This window comes from Herpailurus yagouaroundi, unplaced genomic scaffold, assembly GCF_014898765.1.
Source record: "Herpailurus yagouaroundi ecotype Mexico unplaced genomic scaffold, PumYag 139, whole genome shotgun sequence".
Lineage (NCBI taxonomy): Eukaryota > Metazoa > Chordata > Mammalia > Carnivora > Felidae > Herpailurus > Herpailurus yagouaroundi.
Window position 1 is genome coordinate 43,351,426 of NW_024412394.1, and position 21,478 is coordinate 43,372,903.

The 21,478-nt window shown below is 35.2% G+C and overlaps 1 protein-coding gene across 8 annotated transcripts in view; it reads left to right on the forward strand.

Annotated features, from left to right (window-relative positions):
• The window catches only part of DOP1A (DOP1 leucine zipper like protein A), a 113,733-nt gene that overhangs the window by 47,028 nt on the left and 45,227 nt on the right, over positions 1-21,478 (forward strand). For 4 of the 8 annotated variants that reach the window (XM_040474034.1, XM_040474033.1, XM_040474038.1 and 1 more), the window contains 9 exons: positions 2,081-2,179; positions 7,822-7,921; positions 8,672-8,781; positions 9,683-9,791; positions 11,128-11,248; positions 12,806-12,925; positions 15,990-16,104; positions 16,455-16,484; positions 16,778-17,011. In XM_040474034.1, coding sequence (XP_040329968.1) covers positions 2,081-2,179; positions 7,822-7,921; positions 8,672-8,781; positions 9,683-9,791; positions 11,128-11,248; positions 12,806-12,925; positions 15,990-16,104; positions 16,455-16,484; positions 16,778-17,011 — 1,038 coding nt within the window. The remainder of the gene's footprint in view (positions 1-2,080; positions 2,180-7,821; positions 7,922-8,671; positions 8,782-9,682; positions 9,792-11,127; positions 11,249-12,805; positions 12,926-15,989; positions 16,105-16,454; positions 16,485-16,777; positions 17,012-21,478) is intronic. The other 4 variants (XM_040474035.1, XM_040474039.1, XM_040474036.1 and 1 more) reach the window with 2 other exon arrangements.

A 21,478-nucleotide genomic window follows, 5' to 3' on the forward strand; every position in this document is an offset into this window, starting at 1 on the left:
TAACTGATCAGACCACTGTTAGTATAGCCACATTAATTATACCCACGCGAACCTTCTCTTCAATCATAGCTTTCATTATGGGAAAGATGGGTTTTAGATTCTGTATGGGAATTTTGCAAGAAGATCTCTAGTACCAAAGTAGATGGTAAAAAATTGTACCAAAAAAATCACATTGATTAAACTTTTTAATTTCTAGATGAAGAACAAAAGGAAACCTTTTATCTCTGTAGTGCTATCTCTGAAAACTAGCAAGGAGTAAACAACAAACCCTCAAAGGCACTTTGAAAAGTTTTTTTAAATATTGTGATTAACCATCCCATACTTTTCTCCCATCTGATTGTGAAATGACTGAGATTTTTATGCAGATTTTGGTTACATTTATTAAACTGTAATAAACATACACTGAAAATAACATCTTGTGTGTACAGTTGTATGAATTTTGACAAATGCCTACAGTCAGGTAATCAATACACTAATCAAGGTAAAGAACATTTATATCACCCCACAAAGTTCTTCTGTGCCCCTTTGTGGTTACTTCTCTTACCCTGTGTTCCCAGGCCCTTGCAAACACTGGTCTGGTTTCTGTTTCTATAGTTGTGCTTTTTCTAGAACATTACATAGATGGAATCATACAATATCAGCCATTAAGTCTGGTTTCTTTCACTTTGTATAACATTTGAGATTCATCCATGTGTTTGTATATATCAGTAGTTAGTTCCTTTACATTGCTGTGTAGTATTGTATTGTATGAATGTCCCACAGTTTGTTTATTCATTCACCAGTTAACATTTGTTTCTGGTTTGGGCAGTAATGAATAAAGCTGCTATAAACAGTTGCGTACAGTTGTTTGTGTAGAAATATGTTTTTATTTCCTGGGAAAGTATTTAGGAATAGGATTCCTAAGTGGTTCATATTGTAAAGGTATGTTAACTTTTTTAAATAACAGCTTTATTAAGATATAATTCCTAGATTCCTCATGTAGTTATTTTTTTAATATAATTTAGGTTGAATTCTTTTATGAATGAATTTTATAAAATGACTATACCATTTTGATGCAAATTTTTAAATGTATTGTTAACATTTCCTTTTAACGAGTTAATGGAAATTTTAAACAAGTCACTTTATTTCTTTAAAAAATAAATGTCATAATTGAAAAACTATTTGTAACATAGCACAGCCAAAGGACTAACTTCATTGTTATTCAAGGAGCTACTATAAATAAATAAGCAACTGTTAACAATCAAGTGGAAAAATGGATTTGAACAGATAATTTACCTAATAGAAATACAAATAAACATATGAAAAGATGCTCTATTACATATAATAGAAATAAAAATTTACACCAGGATACCAATTGTCATAAATCAGATTGGCAAAAATTAAAAAAAAAAAAAAAAGGCATTAGTAAACATGAAAAAACAGAAATTGTCACACATAGCTGGTGAGAATATAAATATACATAACCTTAATGGGAAGCATTCTATTCATGTTGCAAATGCATATCCCCAAGACCCAGAGATTCTACTTTAAGGGATTTATCCTATAATGTACATCTGTATATTATATATTGCACCATTATTTACAGTAGTAAATATTTACCAACAGTACTAGTGTCTATTATTAGGAGCCTATTAAAAAATTAGGATTCATCTATGAAATAGAGTATCTCTTTGACCATGAAAAAATAATGAAGCTCTTTATGTAGTGTTAAGAAAAGATCTCCAAAATATATTGTTAAAGGAGAAAAGCAAAGTTTGGGATATATGCATGTGTGTTTTTATTTACTTACATTTCAGAAAATAGTCACCAATAATACTGGTTGCATTGTAGAAAAGAAGTCGGTTGGGAGATAGATATGGGAGAGAACTTTTTGCTGTATACTCTTTTGTGTGCCTTAATTTTTTTTTAAGCCCTCATAATATATTTACCTATTTATTCAAAATAATATAAATACATTTAATTAGTGATAAGAAACTGAGAAGCATACTTTTAGTTATTGGAAAAAATGAACCATTCCATTTGCACAGTAAATATTTCCCAATGTAACAGACAAGAGATGTTAAAGGCTCTTTTATTTCAGGTAGAAGCAGTAAGTACTTCCGTGCAGGACTCAAGTGTACTTGTACAGAGAAGCACACTGGACCTCATACTCTTCTGTTTTCCCTTCCACATGAGTCAGGTAACAACATTAATAATGATATTAATATAAGGAATTCTTTGGAAAATCCTAGATTCCTCATGTAGTTATTTTTTTAGTAGAATTTAGGTTGAATTATTTTATAAATTTGTAAGTATAATACATAAAAAGCAAATTCCTTTTTCAAGGAGTGGAATTTTGGGGAATTTGGGGGAAAAAAGGGTTTACTGATTTGGATAAGAACATGGAAATTGAAATTTTAAAATTTCATACCTTTTAAAAAAGTTGTAACCTATGAAAAACAAAAGATAATCATTGCTAACTCTGAGTGAGGCAGGTCTCTGAGACCTAGGTTCACCTAGCTGTTATCTCTGTCATGATGTTACCTTTTCTTGGTTTGGCGATTTGGTGATGTATGTTAGAACGTTAGCAGTGTTGGCTGTTGGAAAGCCAAATATTCAGTCACTGTGACATTCTCTAGTACTTTTATTACAAATGAGAGCAGTTAACAAATCATGAGTGAAATGTTTCACTGGTAGAACTTAATTGAATCAATGTTCTCATTTTTAAAGAAATGGTCTAAATTCTTTGGAGCTCTAAACTTTGAAAAGTTATGAGCACCAATATGTGAACATTCAGAATGGTACAAAAGTAATAAGATATGAAGAATTTCTACCTTGGAAAACTTTATTTCTAAAAAGTCATTAGCAGAAAAGACTATTGTTTGGGAGTTTTGTCAGAGCTGTGGTTAGTAGATAAACTGGTGGATTTTCATTATGATTTATCATACTCAGCTTTTTCTTTATTACTTTATTCTGTTTGAAATTGAGTTGTTAATAATTGGAGAATTTTATACTTCATTGCCTATATTGCCCCTAATTGGGAGACAAACTATACTCAGTTTCAATTTTTTTAAATGTTCCGTCCTTAAACCAGAAGCCTTTATTCTGTCTCTGACTTTTCACAGAAACACCTGCTGGGACATCAGTGTAGTCTGAATTTACCAGTATAGGGGTGGGCATACAGCTCACAAGGTAATAATGAGTTTGATTTGAATATGCGAAAATAACGTATATGGCTCAAAAGCTTAAAATGTCTATTATCTGGATCTTTATTGAAAAAAAAATGTATTGAACTTTACTCTTAAACCTTCCCCGTCTTTCTTCCCTTCCAGGCATTCAACATTTTTTACTCCTTCAGTGTACGATAGGTGACTCAATAAAATGTGAGGGATTAAGTCATGGTAGACTTAAACTGGGAAGAACTTAATTTGTAATCTCATTAGACCAGTGTTTCTCAACCTTTTGTTTAGCTGAGTTTCCTTCAGTACTTTCTTACTCTACCACCTCTGTATCCCTCCTAGCCAAGAAGATTTTCTCAAGCCTTCCCTTCTATAATTTGTATTATAAAAACAATAGCTACGTTTAAAGTTTAAGTACGTACCCTACCCAGAGCCAATATTTTCCACCTATTACCATACCACGTTTTTAGATTATCTGAGAGTATGGGTGAAGTTGTCATCTTTGTTCTCCATTTTCCTCTTTCCATATCTTGCATATAATTTTAAGCAAATATTGATTGTAATTGTAACTTAACAGAGCCTTTATTACCTTGTCCCATAAGTGATTACTGTTAAGAGCTTCAGCAGTTGACAGGTTATTAGACTCTTTTTACTTATTTCATGGAAAGTTGACCCTAATCTCTAACATTTATACCTTTAAGTGAGAATTGTTTTCCATATTAGAAATATGTGGTGATGTCAACAGTAAGCAAGAAGTGACTTCCAGGGCGCTTCGGTGGCTCAGTTGGTTGAGTGTCCAACTCTTGGTTTGAGCTCCAGTCATGATCTCACAGTTCCTGAGATCGAGCCCCATATGGAGCTCTGTGCTGTCAGTGCAGAGCCCGCTTGGGATTCTGTCTCTCTCTCTCTCTCTCTCTCTCTCTCTCTCTCTCTCTCTCTGTCCCTCTGCCTCCAGCCCTGCACATATGCACGCTTTCTCTCTTTCAAATAAATAAATTTAAAAAAAAAAAAAAAGAAAAAGTAGTGACTTCTTTCTTAAGAATAGTTTTTTTTCCTCAAAATAAGATTGGGAGACATTAGTACTTTTCAAGATTTTGTAGCAGTATCTGTAATCTTCATATCTGATGTTAGATCAGCAGTTCTCAAATGCTTTGGTTTTAGGACCCTGTTTTACTCTCTAAAAATATTGAGGATCCTAAAAAAAAAATCTTTTGTTTATGGAGGTTAGATTTATCTATATCATACTAGAAATTAAAACTGACAAATTTTTAAATATTTACTAATTTACTTAAAAGCTAACAGTAACAGAGTTATCATGTTAGTATAGATAACATTTTATGAAAGTAGCTCTTTCAACACATTGAAATAATTAGTGAATAGAGTAGAAATTTTCCACAGATTTCTTTAATGTATGCTCTAGTATGGAACAAAATGCTCATATCTGCTTTTGCATCCAATTTGTTGTGATTTTTTTCTTTCATTTGAAGTATATGAAAAATATCTGATCTCACACTGATACGTAATTGGAATAGAGAGGAGTGTTTCAGCAGTCTTTTTGTTGTTGTTGTTGTTAAAACAGCATATTCTTCTTTGATACTACACCATAACTCAAGTAGTGGGTTTTTTTTTTTTAATTTTTTTTTTTCAACGTTTATTTATTTTTTTGGGGACAGAGAGAGACAGAGCATGAACGGGGGAGGGGCAGAGAGAGAGGGAGACACAGAATCGGAAACAGGCTCCAGGCTCCGAGCCATCAGCCCAGAGCCTGACGCGGGGCTCGAACTCACGGACCGCGAGATCGTGACCTGGCTGAAGTCGGACGCTTAACCGACTGCGCCACCCAGGCGCCCCAGTAGTGGTTTTTTAAAATGTTTATACATTTTGAGAGAGAGAGCACGTACACATGAGTGGGAGAGGTAGAGAAAATCCCAAGGAGGCTCTGTGCTGTCAGTGTGGGGCCCAACATGGGACTTGAACCCATGAAACCATGAGAGATCATGACCTGAGCTGAAATCAAGTTTCAGATGGTTAATCAACAGAGCCACCCAAGCACCTTTCAATAAGCTGCAGTTTTTAAAAAATTAGTTGCGGTATGGAATCTGAAACCATATCAATAAACTTTTCATGTTCTGTTTCATGAAAACCTCCTGGTCTTTCTTACCCTTGAATGGATGTTTTACCCAAATATGCTTTTGTAACATCATGGTTGGTTATTTGGAAAATGTTAGTTGCCAAATTATGCAGATCTTTCGAAGGTTAACACAGTAACAACTATCACATTTCTTACTATCCCCACTGATCTCATCAGTAAAATTTTTTAGGTATTGGGAAGCTTTCAAGCCAATTTAATTTAATTCAGTACATACAGTTTCAAGCCAAATAACAGATTTAATCAGGGTGCCTGGTGGGATCAGTCAGTCGAGCATGTGAGTCTTGACCTCAGTGGCGGGGCAGGGTGGGGTGGGGGAGGCAGGAATGAAGTTTGGGCACCAAGTTGGGTGTAGAGACTACTAACAAATAAAATCTTTAGGGTGCCTAGGTGGCTGAGTCAGTTAAGCATCCACCTCTTGATTTCAGCTCAGGTCATGATTTCATGGTCGTGAAATCAAGCCCTATTTTGGGTTCTGTGCTGGGAGTGGAGCCTACTTAAGATTCTCTCTCTCTCCTGCTACTCCCCTGCTCCTGTCCTCTCTCTCTCTAAGAAAATAAAACAAAAAATTTAAAAATTCAGATTTTCTCTTAGGAGCTCTAAATTTATTATTTGTAATGATGAATATGAATTGTTTTGTTGCAGTGACACTTTAGTTTTGAGAAAATATGTGCCACGTGTTCAAGCCTGGTAATCATAGTTTGTATCAATCACTCTTTCAGGCAAAAGTGGTATTTGATGAAAAAAAAAAGCCGATAGTACAGCTCACAATGCAAACAGTCACACAAGTGTTTTTCCTCAAGACATCCATCATATATTTTTTTTTTTTTTTGAGAGAGCATGAGTGGGGGAGGGACAGAGAGGGAGACACAAAATCTGAAGCAGGCTCCAGGCACCGAGCTGTCAGCACAGAGCCTGACAAGGGGCTCAGACTCAGGGACCATGAGATCATGACCTGAACCAAAGTCAGACACTCAACCAACTGAGCCACCCATGTGCCCCTAGACATCCATCATATATACTTCAGTATATGTCAGAAGTGTTTTGTGTATACTCCCCATTTCATTACACAGGACGTGTGTTAAAAGACGTGTGTTCAGGGACTAATATTTAATAAAACAAACTTCTGCTTCATCAACAACGTTCTTGAGTGAAACTGGCTTTTTTTTTCTTTGTTTTTAATTTTACTAGAAGTATATGGCAGTAAAGAATACCATGACCACAAGTACGGTAGATGCCACTGCTGTACTGCTTCTTTTCTTGCTAAGATGCTGGCAGTTTTACTCAGTATTGCATAATCAGAGCAAATGCCCACACATCAAAAAAGGCAGATAACATTTTGGAATTGTCATGAATATAGTTTTTACCTCGTGGACCCCCTGAAAGAGTCTTAGAGATCCTCAGGAGTTCAGGGACCACACTTTGCGAATTGCTTAGATTAATAAAGACCTCTGTGTTCAGATGAGTGACCATAATTTTTTGGCTATTGATGATCTGTGTTCTGTAACATCTCAGTTATTTCTCGAAGATTCCTTTAAAACATGTAAGCTGCTTAATACTGTCAAGAAGCATGGCATAGTAAAAAGTTGACAAGTCTATGATAAAGAAGTCAGTTCTCAAAAATAAAGTTAATTTTTTTGTAAAGTCCATTCTCTATCTAGGTGAGGCAATAACCAGACATTTGAATTTGGCTAAGTACTTAGGCCCTTTTTATTCTAGAGTGATTGTTAGACTAATTGATTTCCACGTTACCTTCTAATGCTCAGGGTCCAAGATTCTCTTTTAAAGTGATTATCTAGAAATAGTCTTAAAATTAATAGCAATTTAACTAGCTGCCTTCCTGTTATCTTTTAACTTCACCTCTTTTAGTGAAAACCAGATCTTCTTTAGTATATTTTTTAAATATCTAATTAAGACTATTAGGAAGGATGCAAAGAAAAATTATTTTCTCTTTAGAAGATCTTGAGTAACATGAAAAGATTTGTTAAAGCTGGATATGGGCACAAAAAGCATTCATTATATTGTTTTTTATATTTTTCTGTATGTTTGAAATACTACAAGATAAAAATTTTTAAGAGATCAGGAAATGAAAGGCTTGAAATTGATGAAGATCATGAACATCTAAAGTAATTACCACCAGTTGACACAGCTGTGAATGTAAAAGACTAAAGACATGATTTTCTTGAGTCGGTTCCATCTTACTCCATTTTTTGTTTTGTGTCAGAGCTTGCTAATTCTGGATAGGATAACGAATTTTAAAATGGAGATTAAAATAATTGAGGTATAGTTTCACGTATGCAACTAAACAGCTGCGTTACCTTTTCTTATTGTTCCCTAATCTGTAAAATGACAATAATCATTCCTGTGTTTGAAGAGTCAGATGAGTCTTCTATGAAACTACCTCATAAGCCCTAAAGTTCTGAGCGTATTGCAAGGTGGTATGTTTTTTAAAGAGGAAAAAAAGAATGTGTTTTTGTATGTGATGAAATACAACTACATCTTTAACTTTTTCAGGCCACTCGACCAGATATGATCAGGATCTTGTCAGCAGCTCTTCATGTAGTACTGAGGAGGGATATGTCCCTGAACCGAAGACTTTATGCATGGCTTCTTGGTAGGTGTTTGATGTGTATGGTCTTAGCTTGGGAAAGATACAGGGAAATTTGCCATACATAAGTATTATCAAGTTTCATGTGTGTCATAAATGAAGAAATTAATAGTTTGCTTAAATAGACAATAAAATGTAAGTAGGATTAATTGTGTATTATATGAAGAAATTTCAAAATCTTCTTAACATTAGAGGCTATTTTAACCCATTCCTGTTTCCTTTGACAAGATTTTTTTCCTCCTATAAATTGAGGCTGTTATACTGTGAGTATGTAGACAAAGAAGGATAAATAATCAAAATAATAACATAATTTCCAAAACTTTGAAGTCATCAAAGGAATCAGAACTATTACTGCTGACCCACACATGGTACCTTACCAGTCTCACACGCAAGCAGTAAGTTCTTTGTTTTTCCATACTTTGAGTGTTTGGCCCATCCACAACTCCTTACTGCTTAGAGTGAAAAGATAAAATATAACTTATCTTGGATTTTCTGAATCTTCAGTTATTTCACTATTTGTTAGATTGAAAAGGAAAATATTGGATAATGCTGGAAGAATACTATGATACTCGCTTATGTATTGAATTGGTTTCCCTTTATTAAACTATCTAAAATGATCTCTCTTGCTGACATTGATTGGGCTACTAATTGGTAAGTGTTTGGTGTTGTTTTTGAGATATTTGGTGTTTTGGTATTTAATGAACAACAGTTTTGAGAATTCCAGTATAATTTATTTTGCCATTTGTTTCCATGGAGGTTTTGATAACAACGGTGCTATCATAGGACCCAGAAGCACAAGACACAGTAATCCTGAAGAACATGCTACTTACTATTTCACTACCTTTTCAAAAGAATTGTTGGTCCAGGTAATGAATGCTTTCATTTTATTTTTTGGTTACTCCCTGATCACTAGAGTTAACAAGTGTAAGACAAGGTCCTGCCTTAATTGAATTAATTCATCACTGAAGGGTGGAGACAAGACTCACAAACTTCCTAAGCATGATTATAACAAGCAAATGATTACAATACAATGAGTAAGTAATCTTAAGATAGACTCATTTCTGTGTCAGTCCAGAGATTGCTTAATTTGTTCTCATAACTTTATTAATACATAGTTACAGCTTCTTACCTGTCTGCCCTGTGAATTGGAGCTCTTCCAAAAATGGGCTAGGACCTCTGTTGTATCCTCTGAAGCCTTGGGAAAATTTGGGTTGCATGAGGAATCTAAATGTGGTAAAACTGCTATTGTAATGGAAAAGTTAAAATGAGCCATACTTTTATATTATTTTTACTTTATATTCAAGATAACTCAAAGAGATTTGTTGGTATCTGAAGCATTTTTAAATGAGTGAAGTTATAAGAATATAGTTTTGAACTACCAATGGGAAGACAATTGTATAATAGCAGATGCTGTCATGATACTGTGCCATAGTTTGGAGCATTGATGATGATGTTAAATAGAAACACTTTTTTCTTTTAGGCAAAAATTCAAATAACCATGAATTTATTTTTCTAGATTTTCTTTAACTTTTCCACTTTTTTTCTAGAGCAAATGTAAGCACTCTTTTTTCTCTCAAGATGGATGAATAAAACCTTTTTTTCCCCCTTAGCAGAGGAAAAAAGCTAACTTCAGTGAAAGAGTTTCAGAAAAGCAATAGATGTAAATCTCCATTACATATGGTCGTATTTAAATTTTTTTCTTAAGAAAAAAGTCTTTGAATCTGTTTATTTTAATTAAATGAGTAATGTACTTTTTCTTTTTTAAAGGCAATGGTGGGCATCTTACAAGTGAATGGATTTGGAGAAGAGAGCACTTTAATGCAGGATCTAAAACCTTTTCGTATTTTAATCAGTTTACTTGACAAACCTGAGCTAGGTAATGTATACTGTCGTAGGACATAAGATCATATGTGGTTGTTTTGTACTGTCTCATAATAAAAATAAGATAAAAGTCATTATGTAGAAAAATTGCTATATTTTGAGGTGGACTTCAAATACAGGTTCTCAACAATTTCTTACCTAAAATTTACTCCAGAACATTAAGATACGTATGTATACATCCAACACATATGTTCTCATATTTTACCCTATACTATATATGTAGTAGATAAGTCATTTTAAAGATAATGCTGAGCTCTTCCTAATCCTGATTAAGTTACTGAAACATTTGTGATCTCTCATGACTGTCCTAGTTCACAAAACTCAAGGACTTGAGCAAAAATATTTGGGTTCTATCCCTCAGCTTGATTCCCTACATCCCCTTTGTTTTGTGTGTTTTCCCTTTCTTCATTGTGTATTTCTTTTATAGTAGATTTATTGGGAAGTTAGTTATGGCACCTGAGACAGAAATTAAGAAAAACCAAAAGTAAGGGTGCCTGGGTTGCTCAGTTGGTTAAGTGTCCAACTTCAGCTCAGGTCATGATCTCACAGCTTGTGAATTAGAGCCCTATGTCAGGCTTTGTGCTGACAGCTCAGAGCCTGGAGCCTGCTTCAGATTCTGTCTTCATCTTTCTGCCCCTCCTCTGCTCACTCTCTGTCTCTGTCTCCATCTCTCCTTCTCAGATATAAAAAATAAAACAAAACAAAAAGAAACCCAAAAGTAGCAAATATATATGTCTTCTCACCAACTCTTAAAATAAAAATGAAAAATTTTAAATATAAAAATAACTTGAGTTGTATCAATGGCTTTGAGAATGTGTTTTAGCTATTGTATAATAATAAATAAAGCTCTTCAAAATTTTTTTAAAGAGATGAGTATCTATTGTAGCAAAGTTTGGCTTTGTGGGTTTTTGTATCATTTAAAAAAACAATAGTAGTAATATAGATAGTATTTCTTGAATCCTCATTATATTCTGGGAACTACGCTACCCACCTTGTAAATATTTTTTCCTAACCCCTGTAACAGCCCTGTAACTCTGGTATTATTATCCTCATTCTAGATGAGGACATTAAAACTCAAAGACATTAAATAACTTCCCAAGGTTATTGCTGTTAACTGTCAAACACATTTCCTTTGTTCTGTGATTTTTATTATGTCAACCTATAGTTCAATAACCATTTATTCGGATCAAAATGTGAAGCTCAGTTTAGCATTCAGAAAAATATTTTTCAAATACTTGTTTTAAAGTATCGTTTGATCAGGCTAATTTGTAAATAATCATGATTTGTCAGTGCTCATTAATTATTGTCTTTAATATGTATATTAATTTTAGGACCTGTAATTCTGGAAGATGTCCTAATTGAAGTATTTAGAACATTATATTCCCAATGCAAAGCAGAATTGGATCTTCAAATGGAACCACCCTTCAGCAAGGATCATGCTCAGTTAAGCAGGTGGATTACAAAAAAATTAAGCATGATATGAAGATGTCCTCATTCATCATATGAAATTTGTGTTCTGAATGATAAATTTGATTTAAAATATTACCATATTTTGGTAATATGAACTCTCATTACTAACTGCACTGATTTTTTAGGCATTTACAGCCTGACTATATAGTAGAACCAGCACCAGGGTTGGTTCTAACCAGTTAATGTGAAGATACAGATTTCAGGGAATTTATTCACACTGTTCAAACTCACGAGAGATTAATTGCCACGTGTCAGTTAATAATGGAAGTTGTACCTTCTTGCAAACTAGGCCTGGTGGTTTGCATGGGGTTGTGCCTCTTGGTTACTCGACACTCTCAGGAGACCAAATCATAATTCAGAAAAAGACTTAAATGTAGAGTTAAACGAATCAAAGGGCACCAAGTGCTCCTTAAACAATTTCTTTTCAAGTTATCATTATTTCTTCTTTCAGTTTTATATATATCTTTTTTTTTTTTTTTAATGCCTGGGACAAGTCCTGTAATATTAGTATATCCTCTTCTCTAAGTCAGTGGTAGATTCATTCATGTCAACAAGGTCTTACTTTTTCATTTCTTGTCTACTTTTAGCAGCTTACGTGTTTTCCAGTCTCATCTAACATGACAAAGTTACAAGACTACAGTTTCTTTTACGTAATCTGCATTCCATTTGTCTCTCCTTGGTGAAGCTTTGGATATAACGTGGGCTTTCCTAAAACACAGAACACAGTTTTGTATATTTTAATGCAGTTAAAATTTTAACATTTTAACACAGTTTTTGATTTCTATTAAGTATCCGTGGAATCTTTATTTGAGAAGTTAATATTGACTATCCTGATACTCGATTTCATTCTGTACTCTGCCTGATAATTTATATTGCCCCATCGAATATTCAGTTAGTCATTTGTGCTATGACATGCTAGCTGTATTGATAGTACCACAATATATATAAAAACAACTGTTTTCATTATTAGGAGGGGTGGTAGAGGGCTCCCACTAGAAATAAGGTATTATTCCTGATGGAGTTTCAGTAATAATGGCAATTTACAGTATTATTTTGTTGTTTTTCAGCTAAGAACAATAATTTGATTGAAACTCACCAAAATAAACTTAACCTTTCTTAAGCAAATTCTGAATAGCACAGGAAAGCAGACAAAATTCTTTCAAAATCAAGGCTGTCAAAATAAATCCCTACTTGGCTTACATGTGCCGGGGAAACAAAAGAATGTAATGCCAGGTTAACAGGCATTCAAAATTCAAAAATAACTTGGTGTTCTTTTGCTGAAGCAGAGCTATTTTTTTTCTCATGGAAGGCTGATTTCTGATCATGATCATACATTTGAGTTATGATAACCTGAATTTGGAAAATACACATAAAGTCATAGAGTGGCAGTAGATAAAAATGATTTGTTGCAGTTTTCTCGCTAGCAAGTATTCTAGCAACTATCTGGGAATATGTAAGTAACATTTGCACTCAAATATAATTTTGAAAAAATAAATGTTAACAATTCTTAGTTTTGGTTTGTTTCTTTTTCCTTTTTAGTAAATTAAGGGAAAATAAGAAAACAGCAGAGCTGATTAAAACTGCCAACCTTCTCTTTAATTCCTTTGAGCCTTATTATATGTGGGATTACGTTGCACGTTGGTTTGAAGAATGTTGTAGGTATGTAAAACTGTTTCATTCATTTTATTTTAATAGCATCCAAAGCCAAACTTTTTTTTTAACTTCCTGAGTCTAATGAAAAGAATATTCTTTTATATATTTTACTACTTCTGACAACTATTAATTATTTAGTAGCCATAATCTGACTATGTCATGTCACTCTAGAATATAGAATCCCTGATCATATAAGCTTAGAATTGAAAAGGAGTTCAGAAAACGAGTTATTTAGTCACCAGCATAGATGAAAGATTTTCCCTCTTCAATGTATAGTAATCCAATTTTTCTTTGTTGTAGAGAAAATACCAAATTTGTGGCTTCTGATTCAGCACACTTCACCAAAATGGTTCCCATTTTTAATAACAAAAACTTCCTTGGTCATTCTTGTGTTTTTTTAAAATCATAGAACCAGCCCATATTGTCACTGGTGAGTGATAAAAACCCTCTACCTCTTACGACATAAAGATTGAAAACCTTAAAATACTGCTGAACCTGAGTAGAATCTCTGTATTCTACACCAGATCCTCTCAGAACCGGATAAACCCCTCAAGCCTTGGGAGCATATAGTCAGAAAGTAAGCAGGGCGCCTGGGTGGCTCAGTTGGTTGAGCGTCTAACTTCAGCTCAGGTCATGATCTCGCAGTTCATGAGTTTGAACCCTGCATTGGCTTCTGTGCTGACAGCTGAGAGCCTGGAACCTGCTTTGGATTCTGTGTCTTCCTCTCTCTCTGCCCCTCCCTGGCTCACAGTCTGTTTTTTCTCTGTCTCTCAAAAATAAATAAATGTTTAAAAAAAATTTAACAGAATGGGAGAAGATATTTGCAAATGACGTATCAGATAAAGGGTTAGTATCCAAAACCTATAAAGAACTTACCAGACTCAACACCCAAAAAACAAATAATCCACTGAAGAAATAGGCAAAAGACATGAATAGACACTTCTCCAAGGACACGTGAAAAATGAAAAAATTCTCAACATCACTCAACATCACTCATCATCAGGGAAATACAAATCAAAACCACCATGAGATACCACCTTACACCTGTCAGAATGGCTAATATTGGGGCGCCTGGGTGGCTCGGTCGGTTGAGCGTCCGACTTCGGCTCAGGTCATGATCTCGTAGTCCGTGAGTTCGAGCCCCGCGTCGGGCTCTGTGCTGACCGCTCAGAGCCTGGAGCCTGTTTCAGATTCTGTGTCTCCCTCTCTCTGACCCTCCCCTGTTCATGCTCTGTCCTCTGTCTCAAAAATAAATAAACGTTAAAAAAAAATTTAAAAAAAAGAATGGCTAATATTAACAACTCAGGCCACAGATGTTGGTGAGGATGCAGTGAAAGAGGATCTCTTTTGCACTGTTGGTGGCAATGCAAGCTGGTGCAGCCACTCTGGAAAACACTATGGAGGTTCCTCAAAAAACTAAAAACAGAACTACCCTACAACCTGGCAATTGCACTACTAGGCATTTATCCACAGGTACAGGTGTGCTGTTTCGAAGGGACACATGCACCCCTATGTTTACAGCAGCACTATCAACAATAGCCAAAGTATGGAAAGAACCCAAATGTCCATCGATGGATGAATGGATAAAGAAGATGTGGTATATATATACAATGGAGTATTCCTCAGCAATCAAAAAGAATGAAATCTTGTCATTTGCAATGACGTGGATGGAACTGGAGGGTATTATGCTAAGTGAAATTAGTCAGAGAAAAACAAAAATCCTATGACTTCACTCATATGAGGACTTTAAGAGACAAAACAGATGAAAATAAGGGAAGGGGACAAAACAGAAAAGACTCATAAATATGGAGAACAAACTGAGGGTTACTAGAGGGGTTGTGGGAGGGGGGATGGGCTAAATGGGTAAGGGGCATTAAGGAATCTACTCCTGAAATCATTGTTTCACTATATGCTAACTAATTTGGATGTAAATTTTTAAAAATATAAAAAGAAAATTTTTTTAAAAAGTAAGGGTATATGATCTCAGATTTAGAAGTCTTAAAAATATAAAACATTAATCCCTTTAATGATTTAGAAAATTGTTTGCTTACTTATTCAATAGATAATGAGCACCTAGGTATATAGACAGTCCCTGTCTTCAAAGACCTTCTAGCGGGAACAAGTAAAACACGGACATATTATTTCTAGTATTAAAGTTACAGATACCTTCATAGATTAAAATGTGGTAGGGTGTTGAGGAATTACGAACGTGTTTTTGCTACATAGCCATGACCTGAGTTTCCACCTTCATTCACACTCATCCACCCTTCTTTACCCATCTGTACTATTCCCTGAACACATATTGACTGAGCCTTTAGTCATGCTGCTGAGCCTTCACTTGTGCTATTTCTTTGAAAATATTCTTCCCCCTAGCCCATCTGGGAGGTCCTATAGAGAGGTGACCCCACCTTTCTGAAGCCTTCCATGACTCCTTCAAATCTCCCATCAGAATCAGTTCATCCTACACTGTTAAACTTATTTGTCTGTATGCTTATATTTCTTGCTGGTTAGGGACTCTGTCATATTCTTTGTCTTTAGAGTGTAGGGCAACGTATGATCGTATAGAACTAATATTTAAAGTGAATGTTGGAGGAATGATCTTTACAACTTAGATCAGAAGAGGCTTCCTAGAGGAGGTAACATTTGATCTCAAACCTTGAAGGATAGATGCATTCTGGATTTGGGAGACTGGGGTTGAAGGGAGGACGGCACATCAGGAGTAAAAGTTGGTATAAAGAGACCCTGAGGTTATAAATCAAATCACAAATAATCCACTTTAACTAGGAGATATTATGTGTAGAGGGAGCAGTGGGAAGTCCAAAAAAGATCCACCCAGAACACTTGGAAGTGCAGGATGGGAGTTCCAGAGAGAGTGTAAGCCGAGGAATCTTGCTTTGGAAAATTTTCGCTTAGAGGTACAGTAGTGCCCTGTGGGAAAGGAATTCACAGGAACATCACTGTGTGTATGCCCCAGTGTTGACTCTCATTAAAAAAGAAAGTGAGGTATGTATGATATGAATATTCATATCACCTAATAGTATACTTGATAAAGTGAATTTTGTCCTTTTAGGAGGACACTGCATGCCAGACTTCAGATTGGGCCTGGAGATAGTAGTGAGTCATCTGAGTTACAGCTGACCAATTTCTGCTTACTGGTGGATTTTTTGTTGGATATAGTTTCTTTGGTAAGACGACCTTGGTAAAAAAAAGTATTGAGGAATGTAATAAAATAGTTCAGATATTTTCATGTTGGAGACCTCATCCTTAAATAAATTTCATCTTTAAAGTTAAATTGATTACTTTTCCTTTTGGCATAGCTTTTTTTTTCTTAAACTTTTCCAAATGTTTTTCCTCAGACATATATAATACATATATAAGTTTTATGTGATATGTGGAATATACGTCATAATTGCTTGTTATTGTAGTCTTAAATGTTTAGTGTATAGTGGTCTAATACTGCATTTGTGCTCACTGAAGACTGTTGGAAACCTTTTCTCCTTTTCTCTCCTCAAATCTTTGCTTTCTCATTTTGAAGCCTACTAGAAGTATGAGGGTGTTGTGTCAGGTATGACATTCAGCCTATTTTGTCTTTAACTGGTTGCATTCACATTTTTTGTATTATTATTTTGGTAAATTAGATAAAACTGGGATTATTTTATAATATATACCTTGAGGTACATAAATTGAGAATTTGGGAATAGAAATTTTGTAAATCAGTAATAAAATGACCATACCATATTAATTAAGTGCATGATACCTATATAATATTACAGATGAGTAAAATTATTTGTGTTGTATAGATTAAAAACAAATAGGGTTATACATTATATAAATTTTTGTCATTGCTTTCATCTTCAGGAGACTTATATTGAAATCCAGACTGAACACTTGCCCCAGTTGCTCCTCAGGATGATTTCTGCCCTGACAAGCCATCTCCAGACATTACACTTGTCTGAACTCACAGATTCACTCAGGCTCTGCTCAAAGATCCTTAGCAAGGTGCAACCTCCACTCTTGTCTGCCAGCACTGGAGGTGTGTTGCAGTTTTCAAGTGGGCAGAACAACTCAGTCAAAGAATGGGAAGACAAAAAGGTAGTGTTTGCTCTTATTTTTGTTACTAGACCAATTACGTTTCTTCAGAGCAGAATAGTTTATACATACTCATTTAAATATTAGCGAATGATGGGGCACCAGGGTACTCAGTCTGTTAAGCGCCCAACGCTTGGTTTCGGCTCAGATCATGATCACATCATTCGTGACTTTGAGCCCTACATCGGACTCTGTGCTAACAACACGGAGCCTGCCTGGTATTCTCTCTCTCCCCCTCTCTCTGCCCCTCCTCTGCACTCTCTGTCTCTCAAAATAAATAAAATTTAAAAAAAAATTTTTTTTAAATATTAGTGAATATTTTCTAGACCTAAATGTTGTGGCAGTAGACAGTCTTGTAGGCTTTTGGCAATTTTAACGGTCTTTATCAGCTCTCCACTGGAAGTATAATGCAAGTAGCATATGTAATTTTTAATTTTCCAGTAGCCACATTAAAAAATAGAAACAGGTGAAAATATTTTAACTATATTTTATTTAGCCCAATATAGCTAATAATCATTTTAACCCTATAACCAACACAAAATTGATGTAATATTTAAAGGGTGAGATATTTTACATTCTTTTTTGTACTAAGTCTTCAAAATTCCAGTGTGTATTTTATACTTAACAGCATTGAAAATTAAAATTTTTATCAGAAATACTTGATGTATATTTTTTATAAAGTTTATATTTGAAAAATTAGATTTACATATCCAAATTGTCCTAAACATATTTAAAAGGTTTATCATAACTAAATTAGTTATTAACTTTCTGAATTTCAATTTAAATTAATTGAAAAAATTTAGTTCATCTGTTCAGATCAGCCATAATACAAGAGGTCAGTAGCCACATGTGACTAGTAGCTATAGCTACCATACTGGACAGCAGGTTTATAATCTAAACTTTAGTGGTCCTTTTCATATATACACTAATTTGATGTGCTCTTCTTGAAATCCAGAATCTTTTTTACTCTCCTCAGTCTTCCAGATTTTTAATGCTTTATGATGTTGAATAAAATTACAGTAATTTTAATGTCTGGCCAAGTAGCATACTTAAAATACCTGTGATACACTTATGGAAAAAAACACCTATATAATTCCATTGAATTTAGCCATTGTGGTACTATGTTAAAACAAGGATTTAAAATTTTCTAGTATTTTGAGTTCATTACCTAAATCCTGGGTTTGTATTGTTGCCCTTACTTTTTTTTTCTAGTTGCTTTTTTTTCCCCCCTAGCCAGGCAAAATGTTTTATCATCAGGATAGTCTAATACAACCTTTCCCATCAAGTATTAACCCTAAAACGTTTTTGTTGGACTTTTTAAATATTTTGCTCTTCATGTATGAAATGAATGTGACTGGCCCGTGATCAATTTAAATATATCCCAGGATTATCAGGCATAAACTAAAACCAATCTCTTAACTTTCCTTCCTATCTGCTTGTTATTTATATGTGATATATATTGATTCTGTTGTAGGAAAATTCATTTTGTTCTGCTAGTTTTCTTTAATATATACTTCTAGGATCTTCGAAATTAAACTAAAATAGTTACTAATTGCTTTTTTGTTGTTGAGTGAAATTCATTCAAGTAAAGGAGGACCTTCGCATTCTCTTGATAGCATATTCAAATATGTGAATATTAACTATGTCGAAAACAAGTGGAGGCACTTATTGATGGTTACAGGTTAAGGTAAATAGGAATATCCATTCATATTAAATAAAGGACAAATAATATACTTTTGTTTTTGTTTTTGTTTTGAGAGAGAGAGAGAGGGCACAAGTGAGCAAGGGGCACAGAGGGGGAAAGAGAAGCAGAGCTCACCCAGGGCTCGTACTTTTTTTTTTTTTTTTTTAAACATAATGGTATGTTAACCTGGGAGTATGCTTTTCCCTCTCTCTTTGGTTGTCTTCTATATTCTGGGACCATATATGTTCTTTCCTATTTTTTACGGAAGCACAATGGTTATTATCTTCACTGAAGTGTCTAAAATTTATCATATTTGAAAGCTGAGGGTATTTTCTTTATTTCTTTTTATTTAAAGTGTAAGTGAAACAATAATTCATTAAAAATGAATCTATTTTTGTCTCCGTGCACTTAGTACACTTTTGTAAGATCAGTGTATTGGATCTTTATACCCTTATGTCCAAAATATGTCATGTCTTTCTCTCTTCAGAAAGACATTTTACTATAAAATAATCTGAAACATAGTTATATGATATAGACCATGCAACTAAATATTATAAATGTATATAAGTTTAACTGAATTTGTAGCTTAAATTCTATTAATGTCCGTTGTTTTACGATCCTTATGTGAAAAAGATCAATACAGAAATAGCAATAAGCTAATGACAATTTTATCATTTAAATAGGACTTCTTTTGGGGCGCCTGGGTGGCGCAGTCGGTTAAGCATCCGACTTCAGCCAGGTCACGATCTCGCGGTCCGTGAGTTCGAGCCCCGCGTCGGGCTCTGGGCTGATGGCTCAGAGCCTGGAGCCTGTTTCCGATTCTGTGTCTCCCTCTCTCTCTGCCCCTCGCCCGTTCATGCTCTGTCTCTCTCTGTCCCAAAAATAAATAAACGTTGAAAAAAAATTTAAAAAAAATTAAAAAAATTAAAAAAAATATAAATAGGACTTCTTTTTAAAAATGTATTAGTACAAGGTTTTAGATGGTTGTTAAAGGTTGACAGTTCAGTTTAGATACCTGCCTGTAAACTTTGTCATTATAATATGAAAAGTTCTCATAATAGTGATAGGCTATGAAAAAAATATCCTGAAGTTTAGAATCACCTAAGCTAAGCTTTCCTAATAACTTTTAACCTTATTTGCTGTATAACCTTGGGCAAGTTTTGTTTTTAACTTCCCTGAGCCCTCAGTGTTCTTAGCTTTGAAATAGAGAAAACAGCCTCTCTTTATCCAGCATGCACTCTGCATAGCCAGTGATCCAGTGGTGAAGTTGGCACAGTCCCTGCCTTCCTGACCCGTTTTTGCTAGTTGGGAGACACATATTAAACAAATAATTGCACACTTAATTACAGTCATGATAAATAAATGAAGGAGAATATAGAGTGGTAGGAATGTGGAAAATGCAGTGATGTGACCTAGACTGTGGGCCTAAAAGGCTTTCTTGAGGAAGGGTTGTTTGAGTAAAGCCCTAGAGAAACTGGGGTGGAATGAGGTAGAAAGGAGAGAGCGCTTGGGAGAGGAAGAAACATTCCCCAAGGCTCTTGGGCAGAAAGGAACACTGTGCACACAGTGAGGGAGAGATAAGTCTTCAGGTAGGCAGGGACCAGGTAATGCAGAGCCTTTTCACTCTAGCGGGGCTTTTATTCTTTATCTTAGGAGCAGTGGGAAGACACTGAAGGGTAGAAGCAAGCAACATAATAAGACTTCTATAAGAGATAAATTACTTTGCAGTGTGGAGCATGGATCTCAGAAACAAAGTGGATGTGGGGAGACCTGCAGTAGTGCAGGTGAGAGGTGGTGGTAATGTGCTGACAAGATGCGGGAGTGAACACACAGGAATGGATGGATTAGCCAGACATTTAAGAGAAAAATTCAGGGTGCCTGGGTGGCTCAGTCGGTTAAGCAGTTAAGCATCCTACTCTTGATTTCAGCTCAGGTCATGGTCTCACAGTTCGTGAGATCAAGCCCCACATCAGGCTCCTCACTAGGCTTGGAGACTGCTTAAGATTCTTTCTCCGCCCCTCCCTGCTCACTTGTGTGCATGTGCGCTCTCTTTCTCTCTCTCTCAAAATAAATTAAAAAAAAAATCAGACCTAGTAATAGTTTGATAAGGGTAATAAGTGATCACAAACATTTTTTGAATGTTTATTTACAAACTGGCAGGTACTAGGGGCGCCTGGGTGGCTCAGTCGGTTGAGCGGCCGACTTCGGCTCAGGTCATGATCTCACGGTCCGTGAGTTCGAGTCCCGCGTTGGGCTCTGTGCTGACAGCTCAGAGCCTGGAGCCTGTTTCAGATTCTGTGTCTCCCTCTCTCTGACCCTCCCCCGTTCATGTTCTGTCTCTCTCTGTCTCAAAAATAAATAAACGTTAAAAAAAAATCAAACTGGCAGGTACTAAACCATGTGCTTTAGATATACTGTTTTACTTAATTCTCATAGCAACTGTAAAATGTAGGCACTATTGTTATCTCCATTATACTTATCAGGAAACTGAGGTTTTAGAGAGGTTAAATAACTTGCCAAGCTAGTAAGTGGCTGAACCTTAGTTGACTCATGGCCAGTACTCTTAACCACTATTCTGAAGTGGATGTAGGGGAAGTGCCAAGGAAAGATGGAGAAGATCCCAGGGATCACCCCTAGATTTCCGTCTTCTGATTTGATGAATGGTGATGTCATTTACTGAAGCAAGGAACAGTGGGTGAGGCCCAGCTTTGTAGCAGCAGAACAATTAGTTTGTATCTTCTGTAATCTTCAATAATATCCCTTTTTAGTCACTAAAAAGTAATCTC